Source organism: Patiria miniata, unplaced genomic scaffold, assembly GCF_015706575.1.
Source record: "Patiria miniata isolate m_02_andy unplaced genomic scaffold, ASM1570657v1 HiC_scaffold_3, whole genome shotgun sequence".
Lineage (NCBI taxonomy): Eukaryota > Metazoa > Echinodermata > Asteroidea > Valvatida > Asterinidae > Patiria > Patiria miniata.
This window is the reverse complement of record NW_024037069.1, coordinates 18,832,473-18,852,062: the sequence shown is the minus strand read 5'-3', so window position 1 is coordinate 18,852,062 and position 19,590 is coordinate 18,832,473. Positions and strand designations below refer to the sequence as shown.

General features: G+C 41.5%; 1 protein-coding gene across 1 annotated transcript; it reads left to right on the top strand.

Annotated features, from left to right (window-relative positions):
• The first annotated feature begins 116 nt into the window (after positions 1-116).
• On the top strand, positions 117-18,428 carry LOC119738744 (alanine--tRNA ligase, cytoplasmic-like). The gene is made up of 21 exons (XM_038213681.1): positions 117-200; positions 1,496-1,663; positions 2,321-2,509; positions 4,318-4,463; positions 5,283-5,477; positions 6,786-6,930; positions 7,747-7,892; positions 8,591-8,699; positions 9,321-9,474; positions 9,793-9,917; positions 10,524-10,671; positions 11,719-11,888; positions 12,204-12,332; positions 12,891-13,028; positions 13,525-13,665; positions 14,570-14,682; positions 15,137-15,245; positions 15,842-15,958; positions 16,097-16,216; positions 16,722-16,922; positions 18,055-18,428. The coding sequence occupies exons 2-21, from the start codon at positions 1,511-1,513 to the stop codon at positions 18,229-18,231; spliced, it is 2,925 nt and encodes a 974-aa protein (XP_038069609.1). The 5' UTR covers positions 117-200; positions 1,496-1,510; the 3' UTR covers positions 18,232-18,428.
• Positions 18,429-19,590: the final 1,162 nt, after the last annotated feature.

Genomic DNA, 19,590 nt, shown 5'->3' with positions numbered 1-19,590 from the left:
AATGTCACAGGTCACGAAAGATCTCGTGAGATTTGCTTCTCTGTCGAGATTTCGCAGTTTCATCATCTTTGATGGTACCCGACTATTGTACGTTGGTTGTCTACTGAGCGAATACTGGGAATCGTACCACTGTCCTTGAAATAAACACGCGTGTCGTAAATGAAATCGTGAGTCACCCTGCTACCGTCTGTGTCAGAAAGGTTTGATAATTATCTGTTTTTCTCCCTATTTTCTAATTTTTTTTTGCTGTAGTAGTGAAGCCTTGTAAAGCACAATATGTTATGGAAAACAGTCCCTTTTTGCTTTGATTGAAAGCAGACTGAGACACGATGAAAATAACGAAGCAGTCGACTGATGACGAATCCATGCATGACAATTGACATTCATGCACGCTGACAGTGACACTGTGACAGTTCCTTACCAGCTCGCCCCAAGAATTCCATTATTGTGTTTAGGAAAAAATGTTGCAACCTGATGCAACATTTGGAAAAGAATTTGGAGCAACTATAGAATGCAGGGCCACGCCGGAAAAGGTTTTTTTTTTTTTTTAAGTTGGATCATGAGGAGTGGGGTCGTGAATTGAGTAGAATGGCACTCTTTTGAGAACGAAGCAACGTTGGTTTATAAGATAAGAGACTTTGCCATCCTATGCGTACGCGGGTACGGTATGAACGTAGATGTATAAAAAAAATAGAGGGTGGTAGAACATGTAGAAAGAGTGAATGAGCATGAAGTAAATTGTGATCAATAGAGGGCGCTATAGAGAGTGAATTCTTGACAAGTACGTAGTATATATACCAAGTGAGACAGCTTGGGATGTCTTGGATGCACGGATACGGGGTGGATGAGCATGAAATCATCAGTAAAGGGCGCTTTATTTACCCCAGGACCCTCTACTGTATTTACCCTATAGGACCCACTACTTTATTTCTCTATCTAAAACCAACCCCAACCTACCCACTCATTCCGTCTTGGATGCGCGGATGTGCGGATGCGGGGTGGGCATGAAGTAAAATTTAATCAATAGAGGGCGCTTTATTGGATGCCTGGATGCAGGGTGGGCATGAAGTAAATTTTAATCAATAGAGAGCGCTATAGAAATGCGCGAATGGCATGAAGTTAATTTTAATCAATAGAGGGCACTTTACTGGATGCCTGGATGCGCGGATGCGGAGTGGGCATGAAGTAAATTTTAATCAATAGAGGGTGCTATAGAAAACCGACTGCGCATCCACACAGCCATGGATGCGCGGATATAGAATGGAGTGGCCCTGTATTCTATAGTTGTGCCAAGAATTTTGTATATTTTTTATATATAGGCCTAGATGTTATTTTTAAAAAGTTGAAAAATGAAAATGTCACTGGGTTCTCACCACCGCTCATCACTTAGAATCACCCCTTTTATTTTTAAATCTGTACAATACCCAAAGAAAAACCCTGAAAAAGTGGACTTTTTAAAAAATACAATCTTTAAGTTTTTGTTATGTTCTTTCAGACAAATATTTCTGCCATGGATTCCTCACTGACTTCGCAGCAGGTGCGACAGATCTTCATTGATTTCCACCTCGATCACCCCGTCTTCAAGCATGAGTTTGTCCGTTCCAGCTCCACCATCCCGCTGGATGATCCCACACTGCTCTTTGCCAATGCTGGCATGAACCAGGTATAAAACCAACTATTACTGCACTGCCCCGCTCACAGATGGTTGACTTCTTTCACCAGTCAGTTGGATATGCCGATAGAGAGCTTGCACAGAGCGCCCTCACTGTGGACAGGTCTTTGTTCATCGGCGATACGCATTTGTAGACACTTTGTACTTTCATAGTCACTGAATTTTAATAACAAAACATGTTCACCTTGCGCTACTTTTTATGGTGAAATCTCTCTTTTTTTCCCCCACCTGCCTTGATTGGCAACCATAGCCTTTCACTCTGTTACAATTAACACAACAAAAACCACAATTGAAAAGTGGCGCAATTCTCTAAATAGACCCTTTCATAAAATTGGTCACTGCTCAGTCAACCGTGAATGTAATGACATGACCAGGGCGTCATTTTAAAGAGGAGATTCAAAAGAAGATATCTCCCTTTGATTCACATGTGCCCTACTTCTGTTCCAATTAGCAATAATATCTCGGTTTCGTTTTTTTTATCCACCCTGTATAAACGACACATATTAATTATTATTGATACATTTTGATTTAAAGAGATTGCACAATGGAATCATAACACTGATGTTTAATAATCAGCTAGTTTTGAAATCCCAAAACACTTTCTTTAAATTAGAAAATGTTCAGTATCTCTTCTGTGTTTTGTTTAAGTTCAAAGCCATTTTCACCGGCACTGTGGATCCCAACAGCGACATGGCCAAATGGAGGCGTGTCGTCAACAGTCAGAAGTGCATCCGTGCCGGCGGCAAACACAACGATCTGGACGATGTCGGCAAAGACACCTACCATCACACCTTCTTTGAGATGCTGGGAACGTGGTCGTTTGGAGACTACTTCAAGGTCGGTTGATTTTCTTTTTCATTTTTATCTCCCTGGCTTTCATGCCATACAGGGGGATATTGCGATCGCGTATCTCTGTCTGTGTCGGTGTGTGCGTGCGTGCGTGCGTGTGTTCCATTTCACTGTAAAGTTCAGTCATCAATATCAACCAAACTTGAAAGGTGATCTGTGGAGAGCAGGCCGACATAAAAAAAAAATCCTTTCCAATATGGATATTTACGAGGTCTCTGGAAAGATACTAATGACTGTAACATATGTTAGTCCAGTCATCATCATCATCATCATCAGCATTTAGAGTCCATTTGTCCCACTTTGTGGGGTTGGACATTTCATTTCCTTAATGGCTGCTCTCCAAGCTTTCCTGTCTGTGGGGTCCATGTGAGCGATACCAGATGTTTTGGCATCTTCTTCTACAGTTTCCCTCCAGGTTTTTCTGGGTCTCCCACGAGGATTTCTTCCGGTGACTCGAAAATTTAAAGCTCTCTGGAGCCAGTGTGTTGCCTCTTTTTTAGCCACATGTCCATACCATCTAAGCCTGTTAATCCTCATAACCTCTGCTACCCCCATCAGGCCCACTGACTGAAGGAGGACTTCATTCCTCGTTCTTTCATGTAGTGATGTCCTGCACATCCACCTCACCATCCTCATCTCAACCTTTTCCAAGCGCTGTACATTAGACGATTTCATTGCCCATGTTTCGCTCCCGTATGTCATGCATTTTCTTACACATGCATCATACACCTTCCCTTTCACTCTTAGAGTGGTCAGCCTTGAGGTGAGGAAGGGAGAGAGTTCGCGAAACTTTTTCCAAGCACTTTGGATCCTTGCAGTGTCTCACCCAAACTCTCCATTCAACCCAAACTCCCCATTCAACTGAGAACTGGTACCTGCCTGCTGGACAATCAAGGCCGTCACTGAAAATTACTACCTTACTAACTGGCTGTACATGTACATGTATACAAACTGGCAAGATGCCAGGGGGATTGTGCAAGTTTTACTTGCAGTATTTTTTGGAGTGTGCGAAACTTGGACAGTCTGCTAAACTAATGCTGTGTCAGATAAGATGTGAAGGCTTGCATGGTGAAGATTAGTGTATGGAATATTCCCTTGCATAGCAAGTAATACGGACACGGCCTTAGTTTAGTGGTTTGACCATAGAGCTATATTCAATTACTAGAGCACCAACTCCCTATTCTTACTTGCGGAGATACTTTGAAGCTGTTCTGAGCGTAGACATTTTTATTTCATGTGCGTGTTTGTAGCACATAATGAAATTAGACGGAGTGAATTTTGAAGGTGTACTCTAAATGCAACGCGCAAGTACAACGTACGCATATAACTTAAGCGTGTCATGATGGTTAAAAAACATAGCAAAAATCATCTGCAGCAGATACACGCACGCGTTTGCGTTGTTTGTGCAAAGCAAAATGAAACGCTAATTTACTGATTGTGCGGTTCGGTTTTGGGCGTATCGGCTTCGACAATGCACTTGTATAGAATACAAACGCAGATATGCAAAAAACTGAACAAAATGTTGAGTTTTCTATAGGTTTGTGCACAAACATGGATGCGCCCAGCAGGCATCACTTTGTACATCGAGTCAGCGCTCTAGTAATTTAATATATCTCTATGGGTTTGACTGATTTTCCACTGTAGCTCAGTCCAACTCGGTCACAGGCACTGTTTTTGGAATGTACACAAACCAAAGGTTGGGGGTGCTTGTGGTCCAATCCAAAACAGTCTATTGATCTGATTCTGCAGGTGCTTTTGCTTACAAAAATATTTCTTGCCTTCGTTAATCTAAATAGAAAGAGTGTTGCCGGATGTCGTGGGAACTCCTTACAGACGTCTACAAGCTGCCCAAGGATCGTCTGTACGTCACATACTTTGGCGGAAGCAAAGAAGAAGGTTTGGAGGAAGATCTCGAGACCAAACAGATTTGGATGGATTTAGGGTGAGGAACTACTGACTCTGTCTGTACATTGGATTCTTTGTCTTGTAATTTACCCTTAAAAAGTCATGGAGCTGCTTGACAGAAAATATATGGGCTAAGCAAAAATATTGCAGAGAACCAGTGACAAGCTATAAGGATCCCATGGCAGTTTGGTTGGTTGCCCAATATTGCTGAGCCAAAATATTCTGTGCTTTACCAATTTTTTTGCACTTAGCATCACCATGAAATTGACCCCGGGCGTACAAGTCTGTGGGACCTTGTGGCATAGGGTCATCAGCACCAGTGCATAAACGGCCAATTTCTGAGACAATGCGGGCAAATCTTTATCGCACAATGCCACTGTTGTATCGTGCTGCAGTTGGTAACCACAGACACTGGGGCAGTTTGAAAACCTGGCAGGCTTTTTATTTTGACAAGTGTTGCATTGGGCAGAGTTTCTGAGCTAAATACCCTAGGTCAGAGTAGTCCCAACCCAGCGGGCCTGCCCAGTGCCCTTGTTGCACCAATCTCACTGAGTGACAGACTCACTGACTTGCTGACTGACTCCCCGACTGACTGTCACCTGTGCTTTCTACTGGCTGTAGACCAGTGAAGAGAGCTGGGCATTGCTATTGTATAGGATTACCCTGTAATGCCAATGACAGAGCCAAATCTGGCCCATTATGTACCGAGTCTTCCTGTGTACAGCCATTCTGAATCAATTCAATAGAATTTTGTGCACTCTGGGACCAGCTTTACCAGACTTGCCGTGTCTTGTGCCATTCAGTGATGTTTGTGAAATCTTTTTAATTAAAAAAAAATAATTTCTCTCTCCATTAGTGTACCTGAAGAAAGAGTCATGCCATTTGGAACCAAGGACAACTTTTGGGAGATGGGTGCGACAGGACCCTGCGGGCCCTGCACCGAGGTGCACTTTGACCGGGTGGGTGGCGGACGGGATGCCTCGGAATATGTCAACATGGACGACCCTAACGTGGTGGAATTGTGGAACTTGGTGTTCACGCAGTTTAACAGGTAGGTTGTGGACTGATATTTCACCTTTTTTACCTAGTCAGCTTCCATATGTGGTTTCTTTGAAGCATTTTGTAATAAAAAGCCGTATCCTCTCTGAGTGATCCCCGTTTGCTATTTCCCGGGTTTACAACATTACTAATGTTGCTAGCGTCGTGACTTTGGACGTGGTCCCTGGCTACATGACATATACAGGTTTATGGCTTCCGACTAGCGCCTCTTGAACAAAGACATTGACTAAATGGGGAGCCGTCAACATAAGGCTGGATAGCTCAGTTGGTAGAGCACCGAAACGGCAATCCGAAGGTCTTAGGTTTAAACCCCGCTCCAGTCAGTTTCTTTGTTCAAATAACCTTTTTAACCGGTTAGGTAATTTGTTACCTTGTCAGGGAATTAAAGCTTTTAATTTTAATTGTCAGTATCTGCAAAAAAAAACCCCAAAAAACAAAAATCAGTTCCTGATATTGCTGAGTTTCAACCCAAACCTGTCCGAAATCAGTCTTCCAAACATCCCCCACTTTTCCCAGAGAATAAATGCTTCATTCTTTTTTACAAAGGGCATCAAAGCGATAGTATCTCAGTTCTTTCTCAATCCTACGATATCCTTCACAACTTTGGATAGATTTGTAATGTCTTGGATTAATCTAATGGATTCACATTTGCTTATAGCTTTTTTTCAGACTTACTTCTATTATTAGTAATTAGCAGCTACGCCATCTTTGCTGCAGTTCACAAAATGTATGAGCTTGTTAAATTCTTATAAAGTGAGCAATCAACTATAAAAATGTACACATTTTTTGTACTTTGTCTCAAGTGTTTGATTCATTTGGTTAAAAGCTAGTTTTGTGTATTTTGCATCATTTCTTTAAAGGGAATATACATCATTTGCTTTTGCTGTAATTTTCAGAAATGGATGGAATTGGGGGGTTGGAAATATATAGCAAATATAGTTACACTGACTTTTTGAGAAAAAACTGAGCAGTTTACATACATTGGGGAATTGTAAGGTCAGGGAACCAGTCCAGCTGGCTTGTACCCGTTCATAGGTGTGTAATCGATTGAAAACAAGTGCGATGGTCAATTGGGGCCAGTATTTGAAAAAAAGCCAGTTTTTTCCAACGCTGGTCGACCGACCAGCGTTGGAAATTGATACAAAAATACCACTTTTCTTGAAAATGACAGTATACCAGGTGCCATGATTTTACAGGATGCTTTACACTGTCATTCACTAACAGTCCAGCAAGGTATTTCAAAATGATTTGGTAGTTTTATTTTTTCATGTTTGCAAATGTTGTATTTTCCCTTTAACAGAGAGCCAGATGGGAGTCTCAAGTTGCTTCCCAAGAAAAACTGTGACACCGGCATGGGTCTGGAGCGTATCGTCTCGGTTCTCAAATACAAAGACTCCAACTACGACACTGACCTCTTCGTGCCCATCTTTGATGCTATTCAAAAGGTGAGCGTTTACAAATTCCACTTTATAGCCGTATTCATCCCAGGACAATATTGCAGACAAGTCCATCACAAGCCCAGTCACAAGTAATTCACAAGTCTAGTCACAAGTAACAGAGTATAAACATTAACAAAGGAATATTCATTTCAATATCTTGTGACTGGACTGGGCAATTTGTGATGGACTTGTGTTTGGGCTTAATTAACTGCAACAGAGTTGGGCTGTGTGGACCATACAAAACTGATGATGGTAAATTTTGGCCCTCGTCCATGGTGACCGTTTTAGCCGATTTTCGGCTAACTTTGACAGATTTTTTGTAAAAAAAAAACGAGTTTGACAGAAAATTTGACAGAATGGATTTTTTTGGCAGATTTCTGGCAGAATTCTGCAAAAAATGGTTATTTGACAGAAAAACATGGCAGATTTGGAAAAAAAATGGTACATTTGTTTAAAAAAACTTTAATCTTTTCAAACAAACCCTTGCAAAATAGGACGGGTTGACTGGTCCAGGTGCTGAGGTTCACTGGGAACCGGATTTCGTTGTGACGCAACCGCGTTTTGCCTGTTATTATTCAATTTCGTAACGTCTTTATGTGACTATAGATTGTTTATAATGTAATTTGAACCTTAATTAAGGCAATACTACAACATCTGCATGTGTTTTAAGTGTTTATTCAAGTCACTCTGTGGAATTTGGCAGATTTTTGAAGTGCATTTAGCAGAATTTGGCCATGACCTTACGGTCACCTTGCCCTCGTCATAAACCAAAATGATCACTAATTCACCAGATGAATTACTTTGGATTCTTTCTATCTTAAGGCCACTGGTATCCGGACGTACACTGGTAAACTGGCTGCCGAGGACACTGATGGTGTGGACATGGCTTACCGTGTCGTTGCTGATCACATTCGCACATTGACCATCGCTTTGTCGGACGGCGGTAGACCCGACAATATCGGAAGAGGGTAAGCACCGAACCCTTCCTCAATTGCCAATTTTATCGCAAATTTGCAAGTGTGAAAGATTATAGTTGACTGTCTTACAATTCAAAATTGTTGGTGTAACCAGAAATTTGGTTTTAGAGAAATATATAGTGCTTAAATTGGGTGATAGCCGATAGAGGACTGCATAGTTTAGTTGGTAGTGCACCGGTACAATGTTCCGTATGTCGCGGGTTCAAATGCAGCTCCAGTCAATTTCTGTTGTATTGAAATTTGTATGGAATTGTATGAATCACAATGTAATATTACAAATAGCAGAAACCACAAGGCTGAGAAAAGAGAATTTCTCTTTAAGTAATAAATAGTTTCTTGTGATTCAGTTTTAATGGTGTTTGATTCAAACGGTTGAATAAAGTGTATATGCACGGGCCGTCACCGCGTTATGGGGACGTTTTTTATGGTTAGGGAAATTAGGACCGAGTTACATTGCCGTCCCCAATGTGTCTTTGGTCCCCATAGTACCATCGCTCAACAGCTGTGTAGTCCCCACAGTTATGAAGCAAGAATATTTGATCTTTTGTGTTCTTGTTTATGTTGTTTACTTCCACTTTTTGATACTCTTTTAATCATAGCTTTTTATTTCTATATTTTTTACTCTTGTTTTCTCTTGTGAATTGTGATAAACTCATGATTGCTGATTTTTATAACTTTTTCCTTTCCAGATATGTTCTGAGACGCATTCTGCGGAGGGGGATCCGATACGCCACAGAGAAACTGAAAGCCAAGCCGGGAGTGTTTGCCAGCCTCGTCAGTGTTGTCGTTGAAATCTTGGTTAGATATTTTCTTTATATTCAATTGTATGTGAACTTTCAAAGGGCAAATAGCCATGACAAATTATAAACAGCCGGTTCAAGTTGTGATAGACTTATAATATATTTCTTATCGATAACCGAGCCCAGAACCTTCAAAATTCATGAGGCGGCTTTGTTGGATTTTGTTTCTGTATTGAAGAAAGTAGGACCCATCCACTATACAGGGGTAAGATTTGTCGTGAAATTTTATCCTTTTCACGGATTTTTATAGAATGCCTTGAGAATGCAGGAATTCCTGAGGTTTTTACCTTAAAGGTGTTTTTACTTATAAATGTTTAAACAAAACAAAACAAAACAAGTGGGTAGTATAAGGAGTGCCTTTAGGCAAATACAAACATACCCCATAGACCCTACATTGCTCTGGGGCCCTCTACGACCCTCGACCCTCTGCCGATTATTTTGTGGAGTTTGCATTTTCCCAGTCTCACCACTGTATTTTACCTGGGGCTTCAGGGCCCTTGAGGATTCAGGAAGGCAAAAATGGCAATGGAGTTAATGGTTTCTTTAATTGAGGAGTTTTCAAGTTTTCAGGTGAGGAAATTGTACAATTTTTGTTAAATTTCTTCACTTCCAACTTCAGGGCGAAGCTTTCCCAGAAGTGACTAAGGACCCCCAGCTAGTCATGGACATCATTAACGAGGAAGAAGCACAGTTTTTGCAGACGCTCTCTAGGGGGCGCCGTGTGCTGGAGCGCACCGTCAACAAGCTGGGGCCGGACGCCAAGGAGCTGCCAGGTCAGTTAACCCTTCATCTGAATTTTGGCTTTTCGGTAAACCATTTGTGACCATTTACAACAAAATTGTTAGTGTTTCATACTAAGTATAAAGTTGGAAGAGCTGACTCACATATTGGTTTTGGTACGGCATTCAGTTGGAGAGTTCTTGATGTTACGTGCCAGAAAACACTGACAGTTCAATATTTTCGACTGGAATCACGACTAGCATTCAAACAGCTCGATTTTTGGCAGATATTTACATGGTGTAAACATGTTATAATTTTCTTATTATGTATCAATTGAAATCATAGCAATGAACCCTTTTTGTCACTTGAAGGCAAGGCAGCATGGCTGCTGTACGACACCTACGGATTCCCCGTCGACCTGACGAGTCTGATCATGGAGGAGAAGGGCATGACCATCAACATGGCCGAATACGAAGAGGAAAAGAAGAAGGCCCAGGTACGGCTCATCCTCTCTGCTTGTGGCAATAGAGGGTCCAGACCCGTCCTTACTCCCTTCGTTCTTCTGCGGGAGAGTCCCTTGTCGTCCCCAAGTCACAGGCTGGTGACAGGGCATTCTCCATTGCCGCCCCCCGCTTACGGAATAGCCTACCCATCCCCATCAGAATTTCTGGCAGTATTTTGTCCTTCAAAAATGACCCACCTTTTCTCCAAATAGCAACTGGCTGTCCTCTTTTCTTGTCTTCCTGCCCTGTTTCATTCTTTGTTTAGCACCTTGTATCCTTAGGCAGTCAGTGGCGCTCTATAAATTCAGCTATTTTTATTATTATTTATTTTTATAAACAAGCAGGTCCACAGGAAACATTGGTTTTAGTTTCTGTGGGGTTGGCACTTGTGCATTAAGAGTTTTCACGGATAACATTCTGAAGAAACTTCACCGCCCATCATCCGTCTCCTGACGGTGGGCAGAGCATACTGTCCAAAACTTTGAATTTTCCCTGACTTTGCTAACTTCACCATGCCAGCCTTCAAATCTTATATCATAAAAACCTGGGGCTAATTTGACATCATTGTTGATTATTTTCTGCTGAAATTTTTATTGCAGATTCTGTCTCAGGGCAAAGGATCCGGAGTTGACGACACCATCAGTCTCGACATTCACGCCATCAACGACTTGCAAGAGAAGAGGAAAGTGCCTCCGACCAACGATAAAGTCAAGTACAACTACACCAGCGACGCTGCCGGCAACTATCGTGAGTTGAGAAAATGTCGACAGGATTTTGCTATGAACTCAAGAGATTATCAGAACATTTTCTGAGATGGAATTTGCATCGGGGAGATATACATTTGTGTAGTGGGTTTTGTCCTTCGCTGACATATTTTTTTATTAACACTGTATACTCAGTGTTGTCAGTAGGGCTTGTGAGAAAAATTTCACAAGGTCAGTCACATGTCAGTCACATGTCAGTCACAAGTCAGTCACAAGTCGGTCACAAGTCAGTCACAGGTCAATCACAAGTCAGTCACGAGTCGGTCACGAGTCAGTCACAGGTCAGTCACAAGTCAGTCGCAGGTCAGTCACAGGTCAGTCGCAGGTCTGTCATAAGTCAGTCACAGGTCTATCACAAGTCAGTCACAGGTCAGTCACAGGTCAGTCGCAGGTCTATCACAAGTCAGTCACAAGTCAGTCGCAGGTCAGTCACAGGTCAGTCGCAGGTCTGTCACAGGTCTGTCATAAGTCAGTCGCAGGTCTGTCACAGGTCAGTCACAGGTCAGTCACAGGTCTGTCACAGGTCTGTCACAAGTCAGTCGCAGGTCTGTCGCAGGTCAGTCACAGGTCTGTCACAAGTCAGTCACAGGTCTGTCACAGGTCAGTCGCAGGTCAGTCACAAGTGAGTCACAAGTCAGTCACAAGTCCGTCACAAGTCATCCAGTCTACAGGTCAACTCCCAAGCTACCCAAATGAACCCTACTTACTCTGGCGACTTCCATCGGACATTAGTGATGGCTCTCCAGGATTGTCTGGAGAGCCATCACTAATGTCCGACAGCTACAAAGTGTAATTTTAAGTTGAAAGTCATTGGGACGATTTTTTATCGCCAGGTAAGTTTTTCTTCAAACAACTAGAATTCTGTTGTTAAAAGAGTTGAAATATTTAAGTTGGGATGCATTCCGCGTACGCGAACAACGCAGACATTGTCAATGATTTCCCATTGGCTATGCGCAAAAAGATCGTGAACGTTGGCAACGTTTGCTTGGACTACCAACACCACTTTGTTGTTGTTCTGATTTCTCAACAGAGTTTGAGTCGACAGTAGGCACCGTTATCGCGCTGCGCAAGGACAATCAGTTTGTGGAGGAGGTGCAGCGTGGCGACGAGTGCGGCATTCTCCTGGATCAGACGTGCTTCTATGCAGAGTCTGGAGGGCAGATCTATGACGAGGGATTTATGGAGAAGGAAGACAATGCTGTAAGCAGTTATTAAATTTATTCATTTATTCATTCATGTGTGTTTAATCCATGATGATTTATTTAATTGGCCATTCCAGGTTTGGCCACGCCCACTTTTGGTTTGTGTACATCTCTCACAGTGCTTGTGAGTGACTTTGACTGAACTACCGTGGTCACCTGACCAAAAGTCCTGATCTGATTGGTCAATGCACACTGTATGATTGACAGGCAGGAATGGTCCATTTTATCACCTTTTGAGTTTTCACTTCGATTTGTTTTTGTATTGGTTTATGTCTTACGTTTAACTTGACTGGTACTCTGCATTGTATTGTAGGATATCGAGTTCAGGGTTACCAATGTCCAGGTCAAAGGTGGCTACTGCCTTCACATCGGCAAAGTTTCCGCCGTGGATTTGGACGGGAAGATCAAGATTGGCGACCGCCTCAAGCTGGCCGTTGATGAGGTCAGTATTTCCAGTTCCATCATATCCCAAAACTATTTGACTACATTTTCCAATTTTCTCTTTATTAAACTGTACTGTTTGTTTATACTGATTTTTTTAACTTGTCAGACTTTACTCTAAAAACACTGTACGCTCAGTACTGTCTGAGAGCGTATGGGAACATTTCACAAACTTTTTGGGATGGGACTTGAACCTGAGACCAATCACTCAACCACTGAGCTTACCATGGTCAGCTGTCCAATTTGAATCGCTTTTTAGTGGAGAAGGTGCAAAACCAAATATTAAAATTTTCATCCATGGATCAGGGTCCCACAGTCCTGAAAAAAAAACTGGAAAACCTCTGGAATTCAAAGCTATCATGGAAAGTTTTGCCAAAAACAGCATGGAATTGGTCTTGGAAAGCCGTAAATTTTGTCCTGGAAAAGTCAGGGAAAAAGTTGTGGAATTTTTTATTTTAAGATTTCTGTGGGAACCCTTGTGGATGCAAATTCCACCAGATACCCGAATTTGCATATTGGTACATTGGTGTGATTTTCATTATTCCGGCTTTTATTCCAGGTTCGTAGAAGGCCCGTGATGAACAACCACACGGGGACTCACGTCTTGAACTTTGCCCTACGTCAGGTCTTAGGAGACGCGGATCAGAAGGGATCCTTGGTGGCGCCAGACAGGCTACGATTTGACTTCACCGCTAAGGTATTGGAGGTCTTCTGATAGTTCAGTCTTTTTCTCAGGATTGTATAGTGGAGATCATTTAATTGGAAAATTGTCGGCTATATTGAGGAAAAATAAGGTGCTTCTTTTTAAGTCGGTAAAATCGTTTATTTTAAAAAGGAATCAGGAATGTACAGAAAGTGAACTAGGAATGAATTAAATCCTAAAGTTTGAAGTAGAAAACTGTCCTCACCATTGTTTAGAATTTCTCTTTTAACCTCTCGGCCTAGAAAGGGCATTACTTTTTAACATCTTGTTTATTTTTTATATTTTTTATTTGAATGATACTGATTCAAATTGTATAAAGTCACTGAAACTAGGACGTTAGGGTGTTCGAAAGCAAAACTGAGATCTTTTAATCTCGATGCTTATTGAAGACAACCAATTTGTGACAAAATGAACAATTGGTTTTGAAGAAACAATTCTAAAACATAAAGCCTTTCAAATTGTTTCTTACGTATTGTGGTTGCATTGTTAGGGTGCCATGACAACGCAGCAAGTGAAAGACACCGAACGCATCGCCAATGAAGTCATCGCCAAGGCTGCTAAAGTGTACACGATGAACACGCCGCTGGCACAGGCTAAAGCCATACAGGGATTGCGTGCTGTGTTTGATGAGGTAGGTAAAGTGTTTTATTTATTTATTTACTTTTGGCAGTGTTGCAGTCAAGTCTATGACAAGAATCCAGTTTGGTATTTCAATTGCGCATGTGCACAATGATATGGGTAACGGGTCATTTGGGATAATCGACTGTTTTGAAGGCGCATGAACTCGGGTGCATGTCGCTTGCGTGTAATTACCAGCAGAATGGGCATGGGCGTAACATCGCGTAACATCACGTCAGCGATGTTATCCTGAATGACCTCGGGTCATTGAAATACCGAACTGGCTTATTGCATTACAAGTCCAGTCAAAAGGAAATGACAAGTCCTCGACACAAGTTCAGTTGCAAGGTATAGGGCATGAACAATTATAAAGGACTGTACTTGTCACGGGTCATTTCATGGTTGGTACGTCTGCAGATTTGTCCACAGTCAGTTGAACAACTTTTGTATTTTTGATACTTTCTGAAATTTGAACCAAGGGCTCCTAAAAAGTACATGTGTGCAGTTCGGTGGTTTCACGCACATTTCAGTCAAAGTAGTTTTATTATTTCTAGCAATGAAACCGAAGATTCATCAAAAGTTCACAGGCAGTGTTGCTTGGAAGACTGAAGAAAAAGTTGCAGTTATGTTCAAATCTTAGAGGTGGGAGGAAGATCCTGCATGATATTCCAGGGGCAACTCACAAAATCAGGCAGGGACTGAAAAACATCATTCACAGCTCGGATCGCACAAGGTGGAAGGCGAGGAAAGTACCGCTTTGCCAACCTGGTTGTTTTGTTGAGCTCTAAGCATTACAGATCAACTACCCGAAGAAAGCAACTGGAACTTCTTGTTTTGATCACTGAGTTAGTTGGTCATTGTCTCTGTGTTTGTTTGTTTGTTGGCTACTGCTTCTGTGTTTGTTTGCTTGTTGGTAGGTATACCCAGACCCAGTGCGTGTCGTCAGCATCGGAATCGCTGTTGAAGACCTAGTGGCTGACCCTACTGGACCCGGAGGGTCAACGACATCGGTGGAGTTCTGCGGTGGCACGTGAGTCTCTGATAAAAAATTCTTCCTTCAACACTTCATGTCAATAGACTTTTAGAAATTTATTTTGCTTGATTAACCCTAACTCCCTAGCATAATTTACTACGAACTGTACGAATCCTGGCAAATTCCAACACCCACATGGGAAATCGTACACACACACTGTTGGACTTTCTAACAAATTTCAACAACACCTGCTGTTGGGCTTTGATGGGTTGAGTTCGGTTAGGGTTAAGGACGGTAGAGCTCAGCCACTATTAACGCATTAGGGCCTCGATGGCCCCTTAAAACTATAAGTGCAAAGAATACGCAGTTAGTTTTCTGCATGGCGGTTGATTTGAGAGTTGCTGGCAAAGAGTCTAGGGAGAACGTTCTAAAGAATCCATGAATACAGTCTAAGTACCGTGTTTTTTTATGTTGGGTTGTTGACGTGCATGATTATGACTTGTTCTGCCAGGCATCTACAGAACAGCAGTCACATTGGCAAATTTGTCATCACCTCGGAGGAAGCCATCGCTAAAGGGATCCGTCGCATCCAGGCAATTACCGGAGAGGATGCTGAAAAGGTAAGAGAGAAGATCAATGATGAAACTATTCACGGCAAAAATAGTAAAGCTGATACTTTGATCATCGTAATAGACTCCAATTATTCTGTATTATTGGAATAAATGGTACTGGTAAAACTTTAAAAAGTATGACATATGTTTTGTAACCTTTGATCGTGTGTTGATGATCTAACGTGAATCTGAAATGCTTTGCAGATATTTTAGAAAGCTAAATATTTATCACAGCAGAAGAAAAACTAGGCATTCTAACCATTCTGATTTCAATTTTTCATTGTCAGTCCAGTCGGTAAAATTTTGCAACAGTTTTTTATTGCTAAGTTTTGACTGAAAAAGTTAGTACAGGTTTCATTTTTTGCTTCTCGTTAAAATTGGCCTCTGAGTTAGTAAGGATATATTGCCGACAGATGGAATTTCGTGACATCACATTTTGAGCGGCATTTAGCGCTTGCCCGCGCAAATGGGTACATGTAGATTACGTTTTGCTTCCTGCGCTGCCATTTAAGACAGCGATTGTGACGTCAGGAAATTTCCACCCATAATACTATCCAATAGAATAGTGTCCTTGAGTTTTTTTCACGATATTTTTCTTTGGACAGGCTATCAGTCGAGGGAAGGCCATGGAAGCTCTGATTGCGAAACTGGCCAAGGAGATTCAGGACAACGGCAACGCCAACCAGAAACTGCTGACTAGGAAAGTGGTCGAGTTGGGAGACGTAAGTTCACCTTCACTATTGTGGCATTAGTAATGCAAAAGATTTTCCCCTCAGGATTTTTGCATTTTGACAGCCATGTTTAGCATTCACATGTTTGCAAGCCCTTATTAGAAGCATCTCTTGTGTCTCTTACTCTAGGATCTCAACATAGCTATCGTCCAGCAGTGGAAGAAGGACGAACTCCGCGCCAAACTGAAAGACCTGAAGAAGATCATGGATAACATGGACAAAGCCTACAAAGCTGCCCAGGTGCAACAGGTAAGACAGCCCCTCTGTTTGTTCTTGTTTTTTTTGTAAACACAAAGGTTTAGATGTTTTTGTAGTCAACCTACCATTGGTTGATTTGTTTAAAAAAAAAATCCTTGGCGTACTAGGAGACAATCATTAGGCTATTGCACTACCTGCAATCTCAAACCAAAAATTGCCTCAGAAGTTATCTAAATGGTCAAATTTTTTTATATTTGTGTGATATTTATTTGTAAAAAGGACAAAAGAGTTGAAAATACTGCAATGCCAAAATAGTGCCATTTATGACTTTTTAGCAATGAGATGGTGTATTTGTTTATTTATAATGAGTTTTGTCTCATGGTTGATTTCTACCGCAGGTTTTCCAAACTTTGCCAAAAAATAACCCCCTCCCCCCTCCAACAAAGAAGGAAAGTCAACCATTCATTTCGCAAAACCACCTATAATCAACTTCAGAATGCTTTTTAAACATTTCCAAAGAGCAGGCCAATGATTTATTTCCTTTTTTTTTTTTCAGGCAAAAGACACCGCCAAGCAGATGATCATGGCTTCTCCCAACGTTCCTTACGTCGTTGCTCGTTTAGAGGCCGGAGCCAACGGCAAGGCCCTGGATGCTGCCCTCAAGGAGTACAAGTCTGGCTCGCCTAACACCGCCGCCATCTTGTTCAGTATGGACGCCGAGGTCGGCAAGATATTGTGTATGGCTCAGGTGCCAAAGGTAAGTCCACAGATTTTTTAAAAATCATTTTCAGTTTCTCGGTTGTAAGATTGAGCGTGGCAGGCACTCTTTAGTAGTAAAATGTAAAGGCTGTCTTGGACCAATATGGTTCATCAGGCCGGCGTTTATCTTCGGTTTCTGCGGCATGAAACAACTGAGAATATTTCTATTCCCCCTGGATGGGATGCCAGTCCATCACAAGTTACTCTCCAGCTGGTACCCAATTATGCGTGGAGAGAGGTGCAGCCAACTGCTGGATTCTAACCCTGAACCTTCGATCATACCCCCCCCCCCACCCCCTCCAAGGCATGCACTGTTTACATCATCTAATTTCCCTTCCTCCCAGCCCAAGTACTCTTCTTCATAATCCTCCCCCCCCCCAAAAAAAAAACGAAGGGCAAAAAAAACGAAAATATGTTATCCATACTCTCCCTTCAAATACAAAAACCAAAGCAAAACACCAACAGAAACAAAAAACCCACAAAAATAAAAGTCAAATAAACAAACACCCCCCCTCAAAAAACCCCAAAACAAACCACCATAATTCAAACAGAGGGATAACATTTTTCAACATTTTGTAAGTAAGATTTAGAGGTCCATGATCATGGGCGTCGCGAGGAGGGGGGCAAGGGGGGGGCACTTGCCCCCCCCCTGGAAAAGCAAAAAAAAAAAAAAAAAAAAAAAAGAAAAGAAAAGAAAAAGAGGCGCGAAGACAAAGTGGTGTAAATTTAATGAGTTGGGGGGGGGGGCAAAATGTCCCTGCCCCCCTCTAAAACTGATAAATCGAGAATGTGTTGAGAAATACAAGCATTTTGGGGCAAAAATTTTTTTTGCCCCCCTCTAGAAAAAATCCTGGCGACGCCCATGTCCATGATAAAACAAAGTTTTGCCAATAGCACTCTTTATATTTCAAAATCATCAGTCAATTGACTGGTTGTTGCATGTCACCTACATTTTTTGATTTCTTCTAAATGACAGTAAGTCAGACGGAATAATTTCACGGGGTGTTTAGTACCAGTACGATCTTAAATCCAAGCAAGCTTATTGATAGTCATTTGGTAGGTGACGTTTTGGATAAATGCAAATGATGAAAAAAAATCGCCAATAATTCCTTTCCAATCCACCTATCCAGGATGTAGCAGGCAAGGGTTTGAAAGCCAACGAGTGGGTCATTCAGGTGACAGAGGTCATCAACGGCAAAGGGGGAGGCAAGGAGCTGGCTGCCCAGGCAACGGGAGACCGGACCGACGGGATTGATGAGGCGCTACGTCTGGCGGAGGACTTTGCTAAGCTCAAACTGGCAAGTTAATGCTCGGCACGACCAGTGGTAGGAATTAGCTATGTTGCGCTTGACCAGGTAGCAATTATTTTTGTTTGCAACCAAGTATAGTCAATCTTCATAATGCGCTTGCGTCAACTGGTTTTCAGACTTTACTCCTCTTTAAATTAAAAAACATACATTCTGAGCCAAGTTGTCCTTTCAGTCAAAATCAGTCAAGTGACTGTAAACAGTTAAGAGCTCCCAGCCTATATAAAACAGCTGTGCCTACCACTTGCCTGCTTTTGTCGGTTGACTGAATTTGACTAGTCACAGTGCTTGCATAAAGTATGACCTGACTGTTGGTAACTAGCCTGTGTGAAAGGCATGGCAGGGGAACAGGGTTAAACACAATTTAGGAATGTAAGTTCACTTCTGGGGGAAAAAAGAAAAATGTTAAATTCTAGTGATTTGAACACCTAACCTTTGCTCTACAGTGACCTAGCATAGACCACAATGCTGCCATGATCTCCAACAGAAATCTAAAAATTTATTTCAAATCAGGTGATATTTTAATTCAATCACGTGATATGATTATGTTTCACACATGTGTATTAAGGAAAATGACTTGACTAGTCTGCAGAAGAAAAAAAATTGTGACAGGGTAAAAATGAGCCACGAAAAGTTCCTGGAATTCAAAGTATTACCAGTCTGACATTGTTGGGATAGGACTCTAAAATTTTAATTAAAAAAAATTTTCTAATTGAAAATTTCAAATTATGTGGAATTTTAAATAGATCTCTGTGTATAACTTTGAAGAGAACTTTGCATTCATAAGTGGTACAATTGTGAATCACTGCATGAAATTGAATGAAAACTGGATCTTCAGAAACAATTTGTGTGCATTACAAAAGCACCATTTATATTGATCAACTTCTTGTATTTTCTCATTGAATTTTTGTTGTACAAATGGATATAAACAAACAAACCAACCATAAAATTTAGCTCAAAACTTGAAAAAATCAATACTTTTTCTGTAATGGGATACTGTATTTATTATGCAAGGGTTATGGTCGTTGCTCATTTAAAAAAAAAATTACTAAGAAAGTATCGTCTATGAGGTCTGATAAAGTGTTACATATTTGTAAGATGGAATTTGCGTCTTTGCGTCGGGGTGATGTGAATTCTATAATAGGTTTTGCCCTGCACCGACGTTTTTTTATAAACACTGTATACTCAGTGTTGTCCCAAGTGATTGTGGGAAAAAACTTCATAAATTACTTGGGTGGGACTCGAACCCATGGCCTCCTGCTTACTGGTAAACAATTAAAAGGCACAGTTCATTGTGAAATTTACTTAATAATTCTGCCATACTAATTGTCCGATTGTTTTGGGTGAAAAAAGTTTGAA

Bases quoted from the DNA above. Each gene is read 5' to 3' on its own strand.
- LOC119738744 (XM_038213681.1), top strand. From the start codon at position 1,511: ATGGATTCCTCACTGACTTCGCAGCAGGTGCGACAGATCTTCATTGAT. The intron at 4,464-5,282 runs GTGAGGAACTAC...TCTCTCCATTAG, and splicing joins CAGATTTGGATGGATTTAGG to TGTACCTGAAGAAAGAGTCA. The intron at 9,918-10,523 runs GTACGGCTCATC...TTTTTATTGCAG, and splicing joins AGGAAAAGAAGAAGGCCCAG to ATTCTGTCTCAGGGCAAAGG.